This window comes from Lynx canadensis, chromosome A1 (assembly GCF_007474595.2).
Source record: "Lynx canadensis isolate LIC74 chromosome A1, mLynCan4.pri.v2, whole genome shotgun sequence".
Classification (NCBI taxonomy): Eukaryota; Metazoa; Chordata; class Mammalia; order Carnivora; family Felidae; genus Lynx; species Lynx canadensis.
In genome coordinates this window covers 202,453,228-202,473,303 of record NC_044303.2, presented here as the reverse complement: position 1 = coordinate 202,473,303, position 20,076 = coordinate 202,453,228, and the positions used below count along the sequence as shown (strand labels likewise).

Below are 20,076 nucleotides of genomic sequence, written 5' to 3'. Positions count from 1 at the left end.
AGTGTCAAGGGATTGTATTTGAGGGGCATGATACAGCTTTGTTCCTGAATTACTCTTTTCTTGGTGTCCTCAGGGATGAACAAGAAGCAGAAGGTGACAGCCAAAGACGAGCCGGCCTCAAGCAGTAAAAGCAGCAGCACATCACAGGTGTTGTAGTGACTCGAGTGGCTGATGTGATGAGTGAACGTTAGCCTCATTAGCCAGCAGGACACCAATAAGTCTGGCTTTTTAAGTCTTCAGAGTCATTGTAAATAGTCATTACGCATGAAGGAACAAAACTTACCCTCACGTGTAATAATCAGAGCTCCTTTATTCAGTAAACATTCAGCAAGTATTTATTAAGCTTCTCCTGTAATGTTTTAGAGACTGCTAAGCATTGGGCTATAGTGATGATAAAAAATAGATCACAAAACAATAGAGAATTCCTTTGGGAGCTTACATTCTGTTGAATGGCTGTGAATGAATTAAATATATATTTAGATAGAATGCTAGGTGGTGGAGAAAAATGGAGAAAAATCAGGGAACAGAGATGTTTAATACTGTGAGATAGAAGATGGGACCAGAGTGACTGTCCCTGGGCTGGTCAGGAAAGGGTGCTCTTTCTCAGGTTATTGTGTGGAGACCTATAGTCAGTGAGTCCATGAGCCCTATGGGAGGAAGAACATTCCAGGCAGAGAAAAGAGCAAGCACAGATCCCTTGTTGTTTCAGAGGAAACAACCATTCTGGACCAATTAAAAATCTACTCAATGAATAATGTGACTTTAAATTGAAAAAAAAAAAAAAAAAAGGATAGCTAACTTAGTATCTAAAAACAAAAGCAAAACTACAGATTTTCTACATGAGATTTTTCTGAAACGCCTGCAGCTTAAGTTAATGGTGCTGTAAAAATGGGTTGGTTTTAGGTTAGTTAGATGATCTGGAATAACTGATTTTAATGTTTAAAAAGACCATGCAATTTTAATTTTGTTTCCCTTGAAACAAGGATGCCAGGCTTCCAGTAAAAATAAATTTGAGTTCTAATTCTATGATGTGATGCTGTTAAACTTTAATTTAGCCTTTTTAGTTCACTTATCTTGAGAGTGATTTGATAATGATTATGTACAGAAATTAAATGATACAACAAATATAGCTTGACATTAAGAAAGAATTCAAGGATATTACTGCTAGTCTAGATAGCACCCCCCCCCACTTTTTTTTTTAATCTGGAGCTATCTCAGGGGCTATTATTTTTTAACGATGATGAGTTCTCTTTTCACTTGAGCAACTGCCCCATTTTCAGTCTAATTTTTAAATTCTTTTGGAATTTAGTCACAGAAAAAAGGACAACAATCCCAATTCCTGCAAAGCCGTAACCTAAAATGCATCGCCTTATGTGAAGGTACGTTGAAAGTTCTACAAACCTTGTAGCATTAATTCTCTATGTTATATGTATTTAGGAATTTGAGTATATTTACAGAATGCTCATAATGCATTAGTGACAGCATTATTCCTCGTGACCTTCTCTAAGGGCACAGATGGGAAACAGGTACAATATAGAGCGTTAAAGGTGAAAAACAAAGTGTCACTGGCAAGAGTTCAAACAGTGCTATATTTTATTCTTGGCAGATATCTCAGAATGGTAATTATATTTTCCTGATCAAGTATTACTAATCTCTTCTGTTAATATGCCACCTTCCTCTTTAAGTTGGCTTTTGAATGTATAATGCCATGGAAAATTGGGAAGATGAACCAAGCACCAAGAAGAGAACCCAAATAGGTCTTCTGTTTCTACGCTGAAATTATTCATTTCTTCTGAACTTGGGATAGAAAAATTGATAGGTGATTTGGAAAATCATACACTTTTCTTTGTTCTTGCTATAAAATCTGACCTTGACTAGAAAAGCATTTTTTCCTCGTGTTGAGAGTTTTCAGTAGCCACTCTTAACTGCCTTTTAAGTTTTCAACCCTTGATAGTTATATGGGAGACCAAGTTGTTTTCCACATAGTTCCCGAGTCAGGACTGTTTGCTTTTGATAATACACAAGTGATTGCTTTCCTGTTGTTACGCTGATGGTGTTTAAAACATAAAATTGTTACATGACATTTCATTGTTTTTACTACATTTTTGACAGCTAATTAGGTTAAACAATTTTTCATATGCTGGTCTGTGCATGTTCTTTTTGCTTTTAGATTCTAAGAGCCAGGGGTATAGTAACTTAGAATAAATAGTTCTTTACTTTTATCTTCCACTTACAGTGATCACCTCACCTGACCTGCACAAACATGGAGAGATATGGGTCGTCCCCAATACTGATCATGTCTGCACACGATTCTTCTTTGTGTAAGTGTAAAGGTTCACATTTGTGTCTTACTGTCTTCTCCATGAATGAGGTAGTAGTGACTACATTTCTTTCTTTTTTTTTTTTTTTTTTTTGGTCATTTTAGCTGCCAATATATAACAGACAGCTAATTTCTCATTATATTAATGTTTGTTTTATTTTAATGAGCTCTAAAAAACAGAGTGATATTTAAATGTTAATTTAGAAGAACTGAAGGAAAACATCCTGTCTCTTTAACCATCTATGTGTGCATGTATGTACACGTGTATATATGTGTATATATACATACACACAGATAGATGTAACATAGATATACACGCACATACACACATATCTTTATCTATGGACTTAAAAATATGATAACTGGGAATGAAGAAAACAATAATGAGAATGCCCTGTCCCTATGAAAAGTTGATGCAGGACATACTGATGTGGAGTTTTTGACACAGCTGTATCAAAAGAGCTGTATGAAAATGTAATAGCATTAGTTTTCAGCCCTAAATAAATGATGAGTCCAGTAAACCTGTCTGATTTTCACCCATCTTTGTTTGACTCCCAACCCCTTCCCCTGCCTGTTTCTTCCTCATCCATGGTCCTATCACAAGAGACCCCTCGGGAAAGAATTGAGCATATCTGTTTTATACTTTTATGTAGTCTTCTAAACAGAAGATGGAAAAATGCACAGGGTCGCTTTATAAGCCATGTCAAAATGACTGCAGCAAGATTGCTTCGATGTATAATGTATCTGTAGGATGCTATGCCTACAGCATTTGATCTCTTACCTAATGGACAGGTGACAATGGAAATTTTATGAACTACCTGGTTTTCTTTTGGATAATATGAAAACTGACTTTCTTATGATACTGATTTACATATTATGTATTTATATATCTTCTGTATTTTTGATAGACATTAATACATAAGTTATGTATTGTGAGACATATATATATCTATAGATTTTTTTCTTAATGGCAAAGCAGCCATAAGTGTTGTAGAAAAAGCCTGCTTTGGTTAGACAGTTTGTGTCCAGGCTCACCAGTTAGATGGTGTTAACCATGCTGCATAACCTTCCTAAGTTTCATCAGTGGGTACAGTAGAGTATCATCAGTAGATATGGTAGCACAATATATCTACCTTAAGGGGCAGAATCCCAACAGGAAACCCGTGGCCCATGAAAAATACTGTAATTTCTTTTCTTTTTTTAATAATAATATTTATTTATTTTTGAGAGAGAGAAAGAGACAGACAGAGCCTGAGCAGGGGAGGATCAGAGAGAGAGAGAGAGAGGGAGACACAGAATCTGAAGCAGGCTCCAGGATTTGAGCTGTCAGCACAGAGTCTGACACGGGGCTCAAACCCACAAACCCTGAGATCATGACCTGAGCCGAAGTCGGACGCTTAACCGACTGAGCCACCCGGGCACCCCCAAAATACCATAATTTCTATCATCCACAAGTAAGTTACTTAAAAAGGTGTGGTTTATAGGGGAACCATGGTCTAGTGTAGTAACCAGGATCTAGTAACACCACAGCTGTTGTTACTACATATACTTAGGGCCAAAGGACAAGAACAAGAAACAATTATCAGACCTGGCAGGAGAACCCTTTCTAGTTCAGCAGCTTTGAAAGTCTACACATAGCCCGAGGTGCCCTTGTGGATCTGGAGCTAAGGGAAACCTGGACTTTCCCCTCCTGCCAAGGTCCTGCTGGGACTCCCCATTTCCTCTACCAGAAAGTAGAGGGTCAGGGAGCATACTGATAGAGTCCGTACAAATCGGTCTCCTGGGTCAGAATGCAAGGTAGACAAGGATGCCATGTGGGTCTGGAGGTTCCTAGAGAAGCTATCTGCACGCTAGCTTAAGGTTATTATGAGCACAAAGTTGGTGCTATGCAGATCTCCATTGAAAGGCACTCATTAAATACTTATTTTCCTTTTTTTTTTTTTTTTTTTTTGAGAGAGAGAAAGAGAGAGCGTGTGCACATGAGCAGGGGAGGGGCAGAGAGAGAGGGAGAGAGAATCCCAAAGCAGGCTCCATGCTCAGTGCGAAGCCCGACTCAGGGCTCAATCTCACAACTGAGATCATGACGTGAGCAGTAATCAAGAGTGGGATGCCTAACCCACCGAGCCACCTAGGTGCCCCTCCCCTCTTCTTTCTTTACCATCATGACTGTTACCTTCTGTTAGAAGATTGGCTTTCCCAAAGACACATCCAGTCCCGAAGTTGTTTCATTGAGTGGCCTTAGGATTTAGAAAGTAACTCCAAAGTCCTCTCCTTAGCCTGATGTTAGTTAATTTATCCCTTTTAGTAACTTGCTAAAAGTCAAATGTATTGAGCCAAATAAACAACTTGAGATATTTAAGTATGCATTCTAGCATTATTTCTTTGAAATTTTACATAAATTATATGTAAAATAAATCTGTAGGGATATATGTGTTGGGTGTGTATTATGTGTGTGTCTGGAGAGAAGGATATCTGTATTTTTTAGAAGAAAAATTTGAGGGGGCGCCTGGGTGGCGCAGTCAGTTAAGCGTCCGACTTCAGCCAGGTCACGATCTCGCGGTCCGTGAGTTCGAGCCCCACGTCAGGCTCTGGGCTGATGGCTCGGAGCCTGGAGCGTTTCCGATTCTGTGTCTCCCTCTCTCTCTGCCCCTCCCTCGTTCATGCTCTGTCTCTCTCTGTCCCAAAAATAAATAAAAAACGTTGAAAAAAAAATTAAAAAAAAAAAAAAAAAGAAAAATTTGAGGAAAGACCACCTGAAGAAAAGAGAACAAAATTCTTCTAGTATATTTAGATACTTTACAAATAGTATAAAGAAAAAAATTCTCTTAAGATAATGATTTTAATTTCTTTATAATTTTTTTTAATGTTTATTCATTTTTTGAGAGACAGAGACAGAGAGGGAGAGAGAGAGAGAGAGAGAGAGAGAGAGAGCATGAGTGGAGGAGGAGCAGAGAGAGAGGGAGACACAGAATCTCAAGCAGGCTCCAGGCTCTGAGCTGTCAGCACAGAGTCCGACGTGGGGTTCGAACTCACAGAGTGTGAGATCATGACCTGAGCTGAAGTCAGACACTTGACCCACTGAGCCACCCAGGTGCCCCCTATTTTCATTTCTTTATAAATGCAAATGTGATTTCATCCTTTTTCTCTGCACCCTCAGGAAAGAAGGGACTAATTAAGGAAAATTGATAAGATTCAAACACATCAAAAGGAGAATCCATTCACTAATTAATGTACATTCTAATTACGACCATCAGCTTCTTTATAAAGGATATAATCACAGAGTTCTGTGAGTGATGTGCCTCCCCAGTGAGTGGTAACATCTAGGAAAAGATAAATTGAGGAGAAAGAAGTGAGTTATCACAAATATACTGTTATCAGACAGAAAATCTTATTTTCTTATTATTTTATTCTGGTTTTTTTATTAACATTATCTGATTCCTTATTTAGAAGTCTGACCTGATAGTAGGATATAAATTAATGTTCCTTCTTTTTTATCTATTATTAAGTGAAACTACTAAAATATTTCAGTAATTTCCATGCTAATCTGATTTCTAGAATGGAGATAATAAAACACTAATTTAATATCCTATTCATACTCTTTCCAACAAGTAAACAACAACACAGAATGAAGGAAGAATTGTGTGGATATTTTAGGGAACAGACTGCTACATCAAAAAAAATTTTGAAAGTAAAATTTAAAAGAAGACATCACTTAGGAAAAAAAAAATAAGTTCAAAAAAATTTTGTTGGATAATTTCAAAGTGAATGAACTTAATCAAATTTTAATGCTTTAGGCAAAAAGTAATAATTAGATGTTTTGAACAGATTGTAACCAATTTTAAGTGTCTAAGGATTCCTGATAAAGTTTGATTTCTGATTGGGCTTGAGACACATGTACACAAAGGCATTAAGGCCAATATTTAGAAATATGGCAGCAGTTTTTAAAAGGGGCTAGAAGCTGGGCTCGCCGAAGCAGAAGATGCAAAAACCAAATGGATGTATTGTACTCTAGTTATATGCAACAAACATGTCTGCTTCACAGAGAATGGGGAATTTTAGAGCAAGAGAAGGAAGATTTACTATTGGTATTTCCCTTTACTAGGATTATTAAATAATAAAATTGAGGAGAAGGTAAGTGATAATTTGGCAAGTAAACAGGTGTGTCCAGTGCCATGGCCCCCCCTCCGGCTAACCCTCACCCCCACCCCATCCTGCCATAGTGACAGCTGTTAGAGGTAAGAGTATATGTCTTCTCCCTCAGCTCTCTGGGACCCAGGAAAGGTTAAGAACCGCTAGGTTTGTATATCCTGCTTATTTGATGTTACAACCTGTTTCATGCTTTAGTGTTTCTTTGATTTAGAGCAGGTAGATCTTCAAATGAATTGTTTCCATATGTTGTCTATTAGATAAAGTTAAGGTACATACACTCCCTCCTATTTTTCAAGACATACCAATAAGTTCAGAAACTTAAGAACGGGAAGGACCAAATCAGGTAAGTCTGCAGAGAAGGGATTGGGTATTTTCAGGTTTCTGAGTCAAGCAGATCTCAGGGCTAAATCGTTTCAGGAATTCTTATGCAAAATCTATCTTCTAAGGTCTAGCACAAATATCACCTCTTCCATGCAGCTCCCAGTCAAAATTAATCTTCCTTCCTGGTGTTCTTACACCCCACATTGCAGAACTTCCATTTAAAATTCAGTTTTTTCATTGTATCTGACTTTTCCATGAGGCTATCAACTGCCAAAGGGCGGACCCTGCTCTTGCTTTTCTTTTTTCTTTAAGATTTTTTTTTTATACTTTGTTTTGAGAGAGAGAGAGAGAGAGAGAGAGAGAGAGGGAGAGAGAGAGGGGGAGAGCGAGAGATGCCTGCATGCACAAGAGGAGGGGCAGAGAGAGAGAGGGAGAGGTTGAGATTCCCAAGCAGGCTTCCACACGCAGCTCAAACCGTGAGAGATCAAGACCTTAGTCAAAATCGAGACTCGAAAGCTTAACTGACTGAGCCCCCCAGGCACCCCTACTCTTGCTTTTCTTTTACTCTCCTACATGCCCTGAAGCACTTCCCAAGGTACCCAATGCGGAGACGCCTGTCAGTACATTTTTAATGAATGAACAAAAACAAAGCTGAAAAGGACAATATTTTGGATTACTAATGTATGGTTTTTACTTTTGGTCAAAGTTTGAAATATATCTAAAGAAGAAGATACAAGAAAAATTTGTAAAATAAGAACTGTATAATGGCCATTAAATGAAAAGAAAGAGAACTTGCATCATGATTTTGCAAAACAAAACAAAACAAACAAAACCCACAAACAGTGTTTGAATGGGAACATAGTGAGTAGACAGACAACTTATTTATAAAGTTGGAAGACAAACCATTTGGTCATGGCTCAGTGACACTGTGTGACATAAGCTGTGCGACATCAAGCTGATAAGATCGGGAACTTTGCTTTATCCCCAGCCTATAATAAATCCAATTTCTCTGTCTGCAACCCGGATCCCTTTCCAAGATTTAAACTGCCACATCACTCTCCTGCTTAAGATTCTTTCGGAGCTGCTTGCTTCTTATAAGACGAAATCCCGTGTCCTTTTACAAAGGGAACCACACAACTCCCCAGCCCTTTGTTCCTCCTTCAGCGCCACCACCTTAGAAAGTCAAGGAGATCCAGTCCCCAGCCTCATGCCCCCCACATCTCATTGCCCACAATTTCTCCCCTCCAGATGTTCTGCATCACAACCTGAACTGTGCACTACAATTCCCACACCTTCATGCTTTTCTTCTTTCCTTTCTCCATTGAGCTTGGATTCTCTCTTCCTCTCTACCCTCAAAGTAATTTAATTCCTACTCATCCTTTAAATTTCAACATATGCCTTCCGTTCTTCCTAGAACTTTCCTAGACTCCTTTGTACCGCTCCTTAGTGTTACTGTGTGATGCCGTGGGCATGTTTTTGTCATTGGGTTATTCTTCCTTATGCATGGTCTTCTCCATTATTCTGTATACTTCTTGAGGTTGTGGACTGTATGGCTCATTTGTCTTTCTGTGCCCAGCACAGTGCTTAGCAGAAAAGAAGGAATGAATGAAATGCCCACATTTAACTGCTCTCTAGGTATTTCCCCTCGAAAAGTCTGCTCATACCTTAAAATCAGTGTGTACAAAGTGGACCCCATTATTGCTAAATCCCCTAATCAAGTTCTCGGCTTTCTCAATCTCTGCAGTCATTTTACATCAAAGAGACTTGAAATCCGAGCTCTTGTTCTTAATTTCTTTCTCCTTGTGCGCTATAGTCATCAGCTCCCAGTATACCTTTACCGTTTTCTCCTTTCAATACCTTTGTTTCCATGGATATATCATTCTCTGCCCCAGAGTCCACCAAAAGATTACTAGTTATTCTCCATGCTTCTCATTACCCCTAATCTATCTTGTACAATGCCAGATTTATTAAACATTAAGATGATTAGACTAGTGATACCTCTTCATTGTATAGAAACTGAAATCAAAGGCAAGCAAAAAGAAGAAAATCACCTGTAATATCCCCACTTGGAGTTAAATACAGCTAATCTTTTGGTGTATAGTCTCCATTTCTATGCATATAAAATTTTAAGGTCATACTATTTATATCACATTAATATTCCTAAAGCAGAGTTTTGATTATACCTTGTTCATACAGACTGGTCGTTTTTAACAAACAAAAACATGGTATTCTGCAACATAGGGACCATTTTACTTTCCCTCAATTATCCATACAAAACACTGATTGAATAAAATTATTATCCAAGGTGTTTCTTGAGAGCAGCTTGGAATTATTTTTCCCACTACTGTGCCTTTGTTCCGTCAGTCCAAATGATGGGCCTTCTCCCCAGCTTAGCCTTCTCTAATCTTCCAAGCCTAACTGCATGGTCTTTTCCAAGGGGTCTTCTTGACATCCCAGTCAGACATGATTTCTGTCTTTACTCTAAGTTTTACTCACTCCTTTTTTTTTTTTTAAATATTTATTTATTTTTGAGAGAGAGACAGAGTGTGAGCAAGGGAGGGGCAGAGACAGAGGGAGACACAGAATCAGAAGCAGGCTCCAGGCTCCGAGCTGTCAGCCAGAGCCTGACGCAGAGCTTGAACCCACAGACCGCCAGATCATGACCTGAGCTGAAGTCGAATGCTTAACCGACTGAGCCACCCAAGTGCCCCTTTACTCGTTCTTGCTCGTCATAAAATTTGCTTGTCCTTGATGCCTGCCTTACAGTTATTTGCATAACTTTATTATCTCCCCTCGTAAAGTGCAGATTCTGTTCACAAGAAACAACACATAGCAAATGAAAGCAATGACAAAAGACTGCATGTTCCAATGTAATGAAGAAATTGTACATGAGTTGTGACATAGACAATGCTGTTACAGCATCAGGTATCTTCAGGAACTTTGGGGAAGTGCTGGATATCATTCGATTCACAGTGAATTTCTTCTTTTTATTGCTAATGAAAAATAGTGCTATCATTTCTGTATTCCAGATTCAGGGAGCCCGAAAACAAATATACGTGTGCCATTCTTTAAAGCTGTCACAAAGCTGCTACATCAGTTTGAGAATAGAACATGTCAATACATTCAAAAGTTTTTATCCACAAAATTTTGTAACATACCCAGAGAGTTCCAGACAGCTAAATTCCATCTGTTGCTTATTTTCCTTCTCATAGCTTTTTAGGCAGATTGGTTTATTTTTTATTAAAATTTTAGCAATCTTCTTATACTCCTGGGAACATAAGTAATTTTAGACTTCTTTTAGATGGTTTCATTTTTCCTTCTTCAGAAAACCCTAGTCAAGTATATCATTTCCCTATGATATTATTCTTGCTCCATTTCTTTTTTTTTTTTTTTTTTAATTTGTTGCTTTCTGGGCATAAATGAACTTCACTGTTAGCAACTGAGTGTTTGTCTGTAATACTAATAAATAGTTGCAAAGTATTCTGTATGCCATATTGTAATAAGTGCCCAAATGCTACTAGTATTACATAGATATGAATTCTGCCAGTTGACCCAATCAAATGGTAGTTTGTCTTTCCTTTATTATTATATATGCTTCATAGTTTAAGACACCTGGATGCCTGGGCCAGTTTTATCCTTCCAACCCACAGCGTTTATGCTTTCTTGTGGGATTCACAGACAGTGGAAAACATGCATTTTTCTTAATACTTTCAGTCTCAGTCCCTCACTCTTGCTCTCCCCTCACCCTGTGCTCTTTGTGTCTTAAATTATTAGCATTTATTTAAAGAATGTGAGTCTCGTCTCCTTTCCACTAACTACATATGCTTTTAAAGTGTTGATGAACACATAGTATTGGGGGTAGCAGACCCTTCCATTTGGACATAGGGTGTCGGGGGAGTGGGACATGACTGGAGACAAAGTTTTGGTTTGAGTCCCGCAGGACCTGGTGTGCCATGCCAGTCTCATTGGATTTTGTCCTGCAAGTAAAGTGGAGGCCATTTGTATCACTGTAGCAGAGCAGAAAATAGTCTTAGGGGAGAGATGATGGGGTAAGTGTGGAGACAGAGAGATCAGCTATAATGTTATTACAATCATCTAGGTCAGTGTTTCTCACTACAGAAGAAAATGTGTTTGACATCGTGACTTGGGAAAAAACAATGTGTCCTTTGTGTGGTGCATTCAGTGTTCTGTATCTTATTCTATCATAATCTCATTGAAAAATGCTAGCCTGAACAATCTAAGTTAATTTCGGAACCCGCTAATTGTACATAACCTGAAACTTGAAAATCCCTTATTTAGATTAATGATAATGAAGGACTAAATGAAGGTAATGGCATCAAATGGAGAGAAGATGCAACGGGGATAATTAAGAAAACAGAAGCAAGATAACTTGGTGACTTACTGGAATCAGGCACATGGAAGAACCAAGAAGGACTGAAGTTACCTTGTTGGGAGAGTGGGTAGACAATGGTACTCCAAATTGAGATTTTGTTAGGGTAAAAAAAAAAAGCAGTTTCAGGGTAAAAAAGTTAAGTTCAGTTTTGAATACACTCGATTTGTGATTTCTGTGGGAAAATTACAGTTAGGGAAAGATGTAAGGATTAGAGATATAGTTTAGGAATCAGCATGTGGGTGACAATTAAAGCAGTGGGAGGGATTGAAATAATTGAGATTTTGCAGATCATGAGAAGAGAAAACACTGAGAGTGAATTGTGGATAAAATCAGCATTGAAATGGGAGGCCACGGAAGAGGATGCGGTGAAGGAAATTGAGAATTAATAATCACAGGGCCGGGGCGCCTGGGTGGCTCAGTCGGTTGAACGTCCGACTTCGGCTCAGGTCATGATCTCACAGCTCATGGGTTTGAGCCCTGCGTCGGGCTCTGTGCTGATGGCTCAGAGCCTGGAGCCTGCTTCGGATTCTGTGTCTCCCTCTCTCTCTGCTCCTAACCCACTTGCATTCTGTCTCTGTCTATCTCAAAAAATAAATAAACATTGAAAAAAAATTTTTTTAAATAATAATAGTCACAGGGCCAACGAGGAAGTGAAGAGATAGTATCACTTTAGGAAAAAGAGCAGTCCACTGTATCACATACTGCACACATAGCAGGTAAAGTCTTGTGAATTCCTCACCTAGGAGGCCGTGGGCAACCATTGTCAGTATGCTCAGTAGAGTGGTAGGATCAGAAGAATGACTGCAGTGGCTTGAAGACATGAGAAGTTAGAAGGTATTACAGACAAATCTCAAAGGTCAGCATTAAGTTGAAAGGAATAGAGATTGTAGTAGGTAGACTGGGTCTCAGTTAAGCCAAGAATACCCTATTCAACTTTGTGTCCTGTGTACAGAGGACACAGTAGGTGTCTAGACCCTACTACAGGTGCCATAGAGCCAGAATAAACATAAATGCATATTGGGAAAATGAGAAGAGCTACATGTGGACTGTATGTGTAACTGGTACCATGGTTTTCTTTGTGTCTTCCCACTGTCCTTTTGGCAGTGTCTTTGCTTTCCAAAATCCGGATCCTGGAGGAACTAGCTGGATTGACTTGGTAAACACTATTATCTCCCTCGGAACGAGCCTGCCAGCCAGTTTGCCTCTCCAGCCTTGGCTCAGTGTTACGGATGGCTTAATTTACCCTTAGTCCTGTGGGTAGCCGGGATTTGTGTAAAAGCCAGTAAAATGTATTTTACTTGCCCTGTAAAATATATCTTTTACATAGTTTGCCACAATGCACCAAATTTGATTTGGACAGTACTTAAAGCATTTCACTTGAGCATTTTCCACTTAATTAACAGAACACTTACAGTTTGATCTCCTGACGAAATAATTATAACTGGGCTATATACCACATACCCCTTTCTTTTCTTTACGGTGATGTTTCACTATGAGTGTGTGTGTGTGTGTGTGTGTGTGTGTGTGTGTGTGTGTGCGCGCACGTGCGCGCACACACATATTTATACGGAAAGAATTAAACAAGTTGATAGGCAACCGTGGGTCAGTTCTTATGAGTCTACATTCGATATAAGTACAGTTATCACTAGGTGTTTAAGCAGTGGGTTATGTAAGGACCTGGGTTCTCATTGCTGTATGCCCTCCATTTCATTTCCCTGTATTGTGCTATTTCAGGAGAATTTTTATGTGGTTAGGAAAAGACAGTGGTGCGCATAAATCTTTGAGACTGCTTACAGCCCTGGTTATCTATTTTAAAGTAATTACCACTTCTCTAAGGCTTCTGTCTTGAAGTCATTTTTATGAAATAAAATTAATTCATCACCTATTCTACTTCTGACCGTTATCATGGAAGTTTAAAAATTCATTCTTGGAAAATTCTTATTGCCCAAGTAAGTTTATTTGAGGAAATGAAGAATCATCTAAAACGCAATTATTTCTTTTTAAAGGACTTTGCAACTGCTGTCCTTTAATGTTCTATTTTCACTTCTACAGCTTAGCTACACTTGGCGCACTTGCGTTCTAATGTGAAGTACCAGCATTAAGTAAGAACGTCTTGTATAGTCAGACTACGTAGAGCAGCCAGAGATAAGAGAGAAAATGCAGCACTGATCACAACAGAGTGATGATGAGAGGGCAGGCATGGCAAAAGAGCAGTGGCAGAGAGTGAAGTCATTTCTAAGAGTGTCGCAGATGAGAAAATAAATAAATGATTGAGGCTGGAGTGGGGCTGGGAAGTTTAGAAGCTAAAGAACGTAAAGCCGAAGCTGGTGTTTCCTCCACGGTAGGCTTCGTATAACAGCCACTTTGGGAAAATGCTTGCAAGGCCAGAGACACGGGTGTTTCTGGCATCACAAGCCGTGCTTTATGTGGGGGTGAAAAAGTTGAAATTAAGAAAGGAAGGAAGGGGAAATCGGGGCACAATTGAGCATAATCATGTGTTTAGTAATGCAGACACATTATTAAATCCAGCAGAGAAATGACTCCTTCGCTATTGATTCCCTTCAGCTGTACTTTGGGTGCCAAATAGCATTTCTAAGGTGGCTTAAGTGATTTTTGAATGCTTCGTCTTTTTAAATGTCTTATGTTTCTTTTTTGCATTTCAGCTATGAGGATGGCCAAGTCGGAGATGCAAATATTAACACGCAAGAAGGAGGCATTCACAAAGAGATCCTTCGAGTAATTGGTAATCAAACCGCTACTGGGTAAAGGACCACCATTTAATTAACGTGATTTGAAAGCCTTCCTCGGGTTCAAAGCTGGATTTTGAACTGAAGAAGATGATAAAATAATTTATTGTTATTATAAACAAAAGTAACCCTTTGAATACTGATTTTTTTCTTAGTATTTCTAAGTATCTCATTAAACATACCTAAAATGGTATACAATTTATCAATTGTAGGGTTATGGAATCTAGTAATAAAATTACAACAGCACTTAAACTTAAGTTTGGGTTGCTCACACAATAAACAGATTGAAAAAACAGTTTTGTGCTGATATTTTTATATTAAACTCTTTAATTGGAAATTTGGTATTATATACCGACATTTTAGGTTACCAAAATAGAACTGAGAACATTTTATAATGACGTCTAAATCTATACAATACTTTGCAATAAGTCTGTTTGCACATTCCGATGTGCTATTTAATTAGTGGTATGAACATTCAAATGTTTGGGGAGGGGATGTTTCCTATTCTCCTGTTACTTTTTTCTTAAACAAAAACAATTAGGTCTTAGATGCAGTGCTTTGCCCAAGAGTATGTAATGTACATATCTATAGATTCATGCATCTAAATGTGTGTGATGGTGCATATATGTGTGTGTATACACATATATGTGTATTGACAACAGAGATGGCATGGCTCCATGATTCCATTCCTATTTAATGAAAAGAAAATAATATTCAGTAAGCAGGAAATCTGGACATAAACCAAGATATGAGTCAAATTTATCACCATTCATTCACTGAAAATATTTACAAACAATTTTTCTATTTGTTTAAATAATTTTTCCTTCAGTTAAAATTCAACTCTTTTATAACGTTCTCTAACAATTATAATTTGGGGAACACAGGTGCCCCAGGTGGACTAAATCTATATTCAAATGATTATATGTTTAAAAGAAGGGCCTCAGAATTTAAACAAACAGTATATATTTTTTATTTACTACAATGGAACATTTTTACAATTTATTTATACCACACCAGCATTTTTATATTTTTTCATCTAATAACCTCTGCTTATGTTTTTTCGTATTGAGAAAGAAGACAAACTTTGAAGTTTCTTTTATATTAAAAGAACACAAATAGATTTATAGAGAATAATGGCACCAGCTCTCAGCATTTCCTTTCAAGAGTCATGTGCTCATCGAAATCATTTCTATTTCTTTGGGTCCTGAAGTTATTCTTGCTCATTATAAGTTTTAATTGACAGTGTTTTATTTCCTACGTGATATCTTTGGAATAAGGCCATTCATGAGAGCAGTTTAATTAACAAGTCTGCCACTCTATTCAGACCCTGAATCAAGGCTCATATCTGATTCTAATTTATTTAGAAAGAAAAAAAAAAAGTAAAAATGTATAGTCATTTGCAAGTATAATGTTATAACTTCTGTGTTTATTTCCTTTGGCACACAAGGTGAGCAAAAAGGTCACACGCATCGCTAAGGGTTGCTACTTAAGTATTTACCTATTGGTTGTTTCCTTATATTGTAAATAATTGATAATGCCACTTATTTCTGCAAAAATAGACTTGAAGCGGTTGAGATATTAATCGTTGTGATAGGATCCACTTAAAACATTGATCCATTCCGACTTGGGCCTCCAAACTCAAAGCCAGACTGAGGCATAGGAGGGCATAGATCTAGCATGTCACTTAGTACTCTGTGACCAGATATTTGAAGACTTTCCATGGGACAAGCGGACGACTTGCTTCTTTCTGCCAAGACTCCCCAAGTCTCCCAAATCCCTTTGACTGCGTTTTAAAAACATTTTTAAGCGTCAAAATTACTATTTTCAAATTAATTTTGTGGCACGTTCTATATATAATATAGTTGTGAAGACGTAATGGCAGGATTTGGAAGTTGAGGTCTTGGAACCCCACCTGTGTGACCACTGGCAGCACTGAGGCAACTCCAAAAACGCCCTGTAGCGCCCCCCACCAAGCATAGTTTTCGAACCACGGACCTAATCCATTAAGGTTTTACTTAACAGTTGAGTGATCTACGAGGAGTGTAGTATCAGAATCTGAACTGGAATGGGTGGCTTGGAGGACTCAGGGGAGAGTATTTTAGGGAGGAAAAACTGGAAGAATGCAAACCTCTACCACCAGTTTAAGAATATAACTTGGATGTAAATTTTTAAAAAAATGAAAAGAAAACAATAAAAGTAGATTCACCTCTTAGAGCAGGGGAAGCAGTTGATAGTTTTAATGCCCACTAACTATTACAGACAATGGACATCTGTTATGATAATAAGATGTCTCCAAATAGTAACTAATTGAATGCTATTGCAGTGCAAAATGACAGATTTTAAGTTTGTTTTGGAAAATTAAGTGTCAGAATCTCTGTAAGCAAATATTCGAAGTATGAGAGCCAATCTTTTAATTGAACGTTTTTGATATTGGGGTTACTATAGTATACTGGTACTTACCTTTATTTTTAAATAATCCAATTTCAGTATTAATTAATTAATAATATTCATTAATATTCATCAATAAATGAATCATGCTTCCAAGTAGGTCTGTAAGATTTAGAAGTTTAAACATTATCATGCCTTGATTCAGTCACCCCATTAAGATATTACCTATTGACATATTTGATGATTCCAAACATGTGATATTGTATTGTATTTATATAATATTTGAAGTCTGTTCACTGATGCTTTGTAACAGTTGTATTAATTGTGTAGTCATTACTACTTAGCATTAACCCACTGAGCAAAGGTAATCATTTATTTTCATTCTTGAAGTAGGGAAAGAAGAACCTTAATTTATTAGTTCTGCTTTTTCCTACATTACTGATTTTTGTAAACATTTCACTATGAGTGATTTGTCCTTTTCATTGTCCACTGTATTGGAAAAAAACAAGAAAATGAGTGAACATTTGAGAAGAGAAAAAAGTAATAATATACTTAAAACCTAGTGCTATAGAATACATTATGGTAAGGTACCTTGGGTGCCTTAGATTGCATTATGTTGAAATGATTTTTATTTTTATTTTTTCTTCAGCAAATCTCAGTCAAATGTTGGATTTGAAGGTGGTTTTTAAATTTAAAATTTAAATGAGTGCCACCTCCTTAAACTCAGTATCATTAATGTGGTGTAAGAAACCAACCCAAAAACTATTGCTAATGTTCTGAATATTTTTCATTGAAAAATTTAAGAGTTTAAAAAAGAAATCTCTCAGTTATTCTCCACTTTGCTAAAAGAAGGGAAACTTTTAATACGCAGTATAAATTTTTAATATCATTGAAAGAATTCTAGCACTACTTTATACCGTAGTATCATAACTTGCCAGAGGGCATGGTGTCGAAAAAAGTTTTAAGGAAAAATCATCATCTTTGTAAATGTCGGGATGCCTTTCATCAGATAGTGATTTAATATGTCATGAAGGGCCACTCAACCTTGGACTGTCTACCACTTAAATATGTGGATTTCATAGTAGCACTTGAAGCACATTTAAAAAATACTAGGATGTTATTCGATTGTTCCGCTGAATTCTTCATTCTAACACTACCTCAAGACAATTGACAGACCGTTCGTTAAGGTAAACTGGGTTTCCAGTATAAGGAACGCATAAAATTTTGCAAATGGAAGTTATCAAGTAATTCAACAGTCAAGACTGTGCTGGACATAGATATTGTCAGTTACCTCTTGACAGTGCAGTAATACGGATATTTCAGTCACTGGTGATGAACGACATAGCTAACTAACACCCAGTGAGTTATGTGAAGGGGTTTCAAGCTGCAAAATCTGAATATAAGTAGTCCCCTTTAAGATTGGTTTTCTCCATGGGCCAATTTTATGTCCATTCACCTAAGCCACAAACAATTGCCCACTTACAGTTAAAGGACTAACATACTCAACTGCTTTGCCAGAGTGGCAGACTGAATATTCAATTATTTTCGCATTGAATGCCTGCTAAATTTTTGTCAGATGAAATATAAATTTGATGTATATTATTGTCCAGTCAATTTTTCCTGGAGATTTTGTATACACTATGATATATTAGGATAAGTTTTTGTAGGTTGAAAGAATTTCAAGTAGTTTTTAGACAAAACATATCCATGAGTGTGAAAAAGCTGTGTTGAAGAATAGATTACATTACACATTTACCAGCAAGTCAGTAAAAAAATAGTGCTTATTTACATAGTCAATATAATTTAATGTTCTAAAAATATTTTCTTCAATCTGCCCAATATTTAATGTATCATTTGAGATTTTTAAAAATGCAGCCACTCCTTTATGTAAACATTAAGATATGCCTATGTTTCTTTAACTATCCAGCCTTCTTTACAATAAATTTCTTGACTTCTGTGCACAAAATAGTATTGCAACCTGCTATTTAGCCTTTGGTGCCTTAGAGTTATTATAAATATTTAACAATATGTACATAATGTAAATACTGCCAAGAGATCACTAAGGCCAAATATTTTCTCTATTCACTTTTTATTGCACTTGCTTTCTATTGCTACTTAAGCCTCTTTTATCCAGCTTTGTAATAGTTCTAACATTGTAGCCAATGTAAATGTTTACTTTCAATAAATCTGAATTTGTTCAACAAGTACGGTATATGTGGGCACTATTTTGAAAACTCGGTGAGACCTTAGCTACTCCTCACGATGAATCTTGCTTCTGGGGACTAGATATTTGAAGTTCTCAACAAACTCTAAAAATGATGTTGCCCTTTTCACTTGTAAAGTACTTCTAAAATAGGAGGGAATAAAAGAAAAAACCCATCTTGTCAGCATTGCCCCAGATAGTCGTGATAGATTTAATTGGTCATGTTAATTTCAAATTCTGTCAAGAAACAGAGGATTGAAACAAAAGAGTTTTATACGTTTTGTATATATGCTTTGTAAACACCTCAGCATACTGTCAAAAGGAGCACTTCACGTGAACTATCTTGAATTTTCTAACCTGACTTGATTAGTAATTGGAAAATGATTTTTAAACCACTACTTTTTGTAACATACATCTCATTAACTGAGTAAGACCTTAGTCCATAAACAGATTTGGTTTTCTAAACACATTAATAGTAAATATGAGGAACTAAGTTTATATTCTCATAAGAGATAAAGTAATTTTTTTTACTCCTGTTACATTTATAGCTGAGAAACCATAGATAGCAAACTTCTGTTTATGTCAGTTACTCTAGAAATACTTGTTAAGAGTCTGTGATGCATATTCACAGTCACGATATTCTTTTATATATATATATATATTTTTTTTTTAACGTTTATTTATTTTTGAGGGACAGAGACAGCGTGAGTGGGGGAGGGGTAGAGAGAGAGGGAGACACAGAATCTGAAAGAGGCTTCATGCTCCAAGCTGTCAGCACAGAGCCCGACCGTGGGGCTTGAACTCATGGACCATGAGATCATGACCTGAGCCGAAGTCAGACACTCAACTGACTGAGCCACCCAGGCGCCCCCACAGTCACAAATATTTCTTATATTTCTTATAAGAAATAGCGTTAGAATTTGTGTTGGCCTTAAGGAGCCTTCAGTCTGTTTGTGAAAAGCAAAAACATGTTTGGAAATAATTCACGAATCACATAAAAACAACACTATTGAATGAAAAAGACCAAAATGCAAACACCGCTTAGAAGAACAGATGAACCACATCATAGCTACGGGGGAACCACCATGGGAGACCCATGGTGTTAGCTGGCCCCTCAGTATCCCATTGGCCTTCCCCAACCCGAAGCCAAGCCTTTCAAAACAAAAAGGAGAGGAACACTGACACATGATGAGAAGTTGGCTTACAGATGCAAGGGTCTTGAGTGAACCTACAAAAACTCCCAAATAACTTGAATCCATTCAACTAAAAACTGCAATGCAAGTGACGTTTTGAATCCTTTCGTTAGTGTTAACGAGTAGTGTATTACTAATTTCTGTTTACTTATTCATCGGATACTCTTTGTAATCCTTTTGCAACAAAGTTATAATAATTTACTTGCATGTCTGTTTCTTCTTTGTTGTAATTAATACATGTATTAGAAAGCACTTCATTTTTTTAATTTTTAGCTTTCGATTCTTCACATTTTTGATAATCTCCTTGTGACTTCTCAGTCTTACTGACTTCTGGAGCTGCCATTCCCTCTGACACATACCTG

At 37.2% G+C, this 20,076-nt stretch overlaps 1 protein-coding gene across 2 annotated transcripts in view; it reads left to right on the top strand.

Moving 5' to 3' along the window:
• The window catches only part of PARP8 (poly(ADP-ribose) polymerase family member 8), a 180,129-nt gene extending 161,607 nt beyond the window's left edge, over window positions 1–18,522 (top strand). For both annotated transcript variants that reach the window (XM_030330120.1, XM_030330124.1), the window contains 4 exons: window positions 74–147; window positions 1,310–1,379; window positions 2,237–2,321; window positions 13,847–18,522. In XM_030330120.1, the coding sequence (XP_030185980.1) occupies window positions 74–147; window positions 1,310–1,379; window positions 2,237–2,321; window positions 13,847–13,949 (332 nt within the window). In that variant the 3' untranslated portion in view covers window positions 13,950–18,522. The remainder of the gene's footprint in view (window positions 1–73; window positions 148–1,309; window positions 1,380–2,236; window positions 2,322–13,846) is intronic.
• The last annotated feature ends 1,554 nt before the right edge of the window (window positions 18,523–20,076 follow it).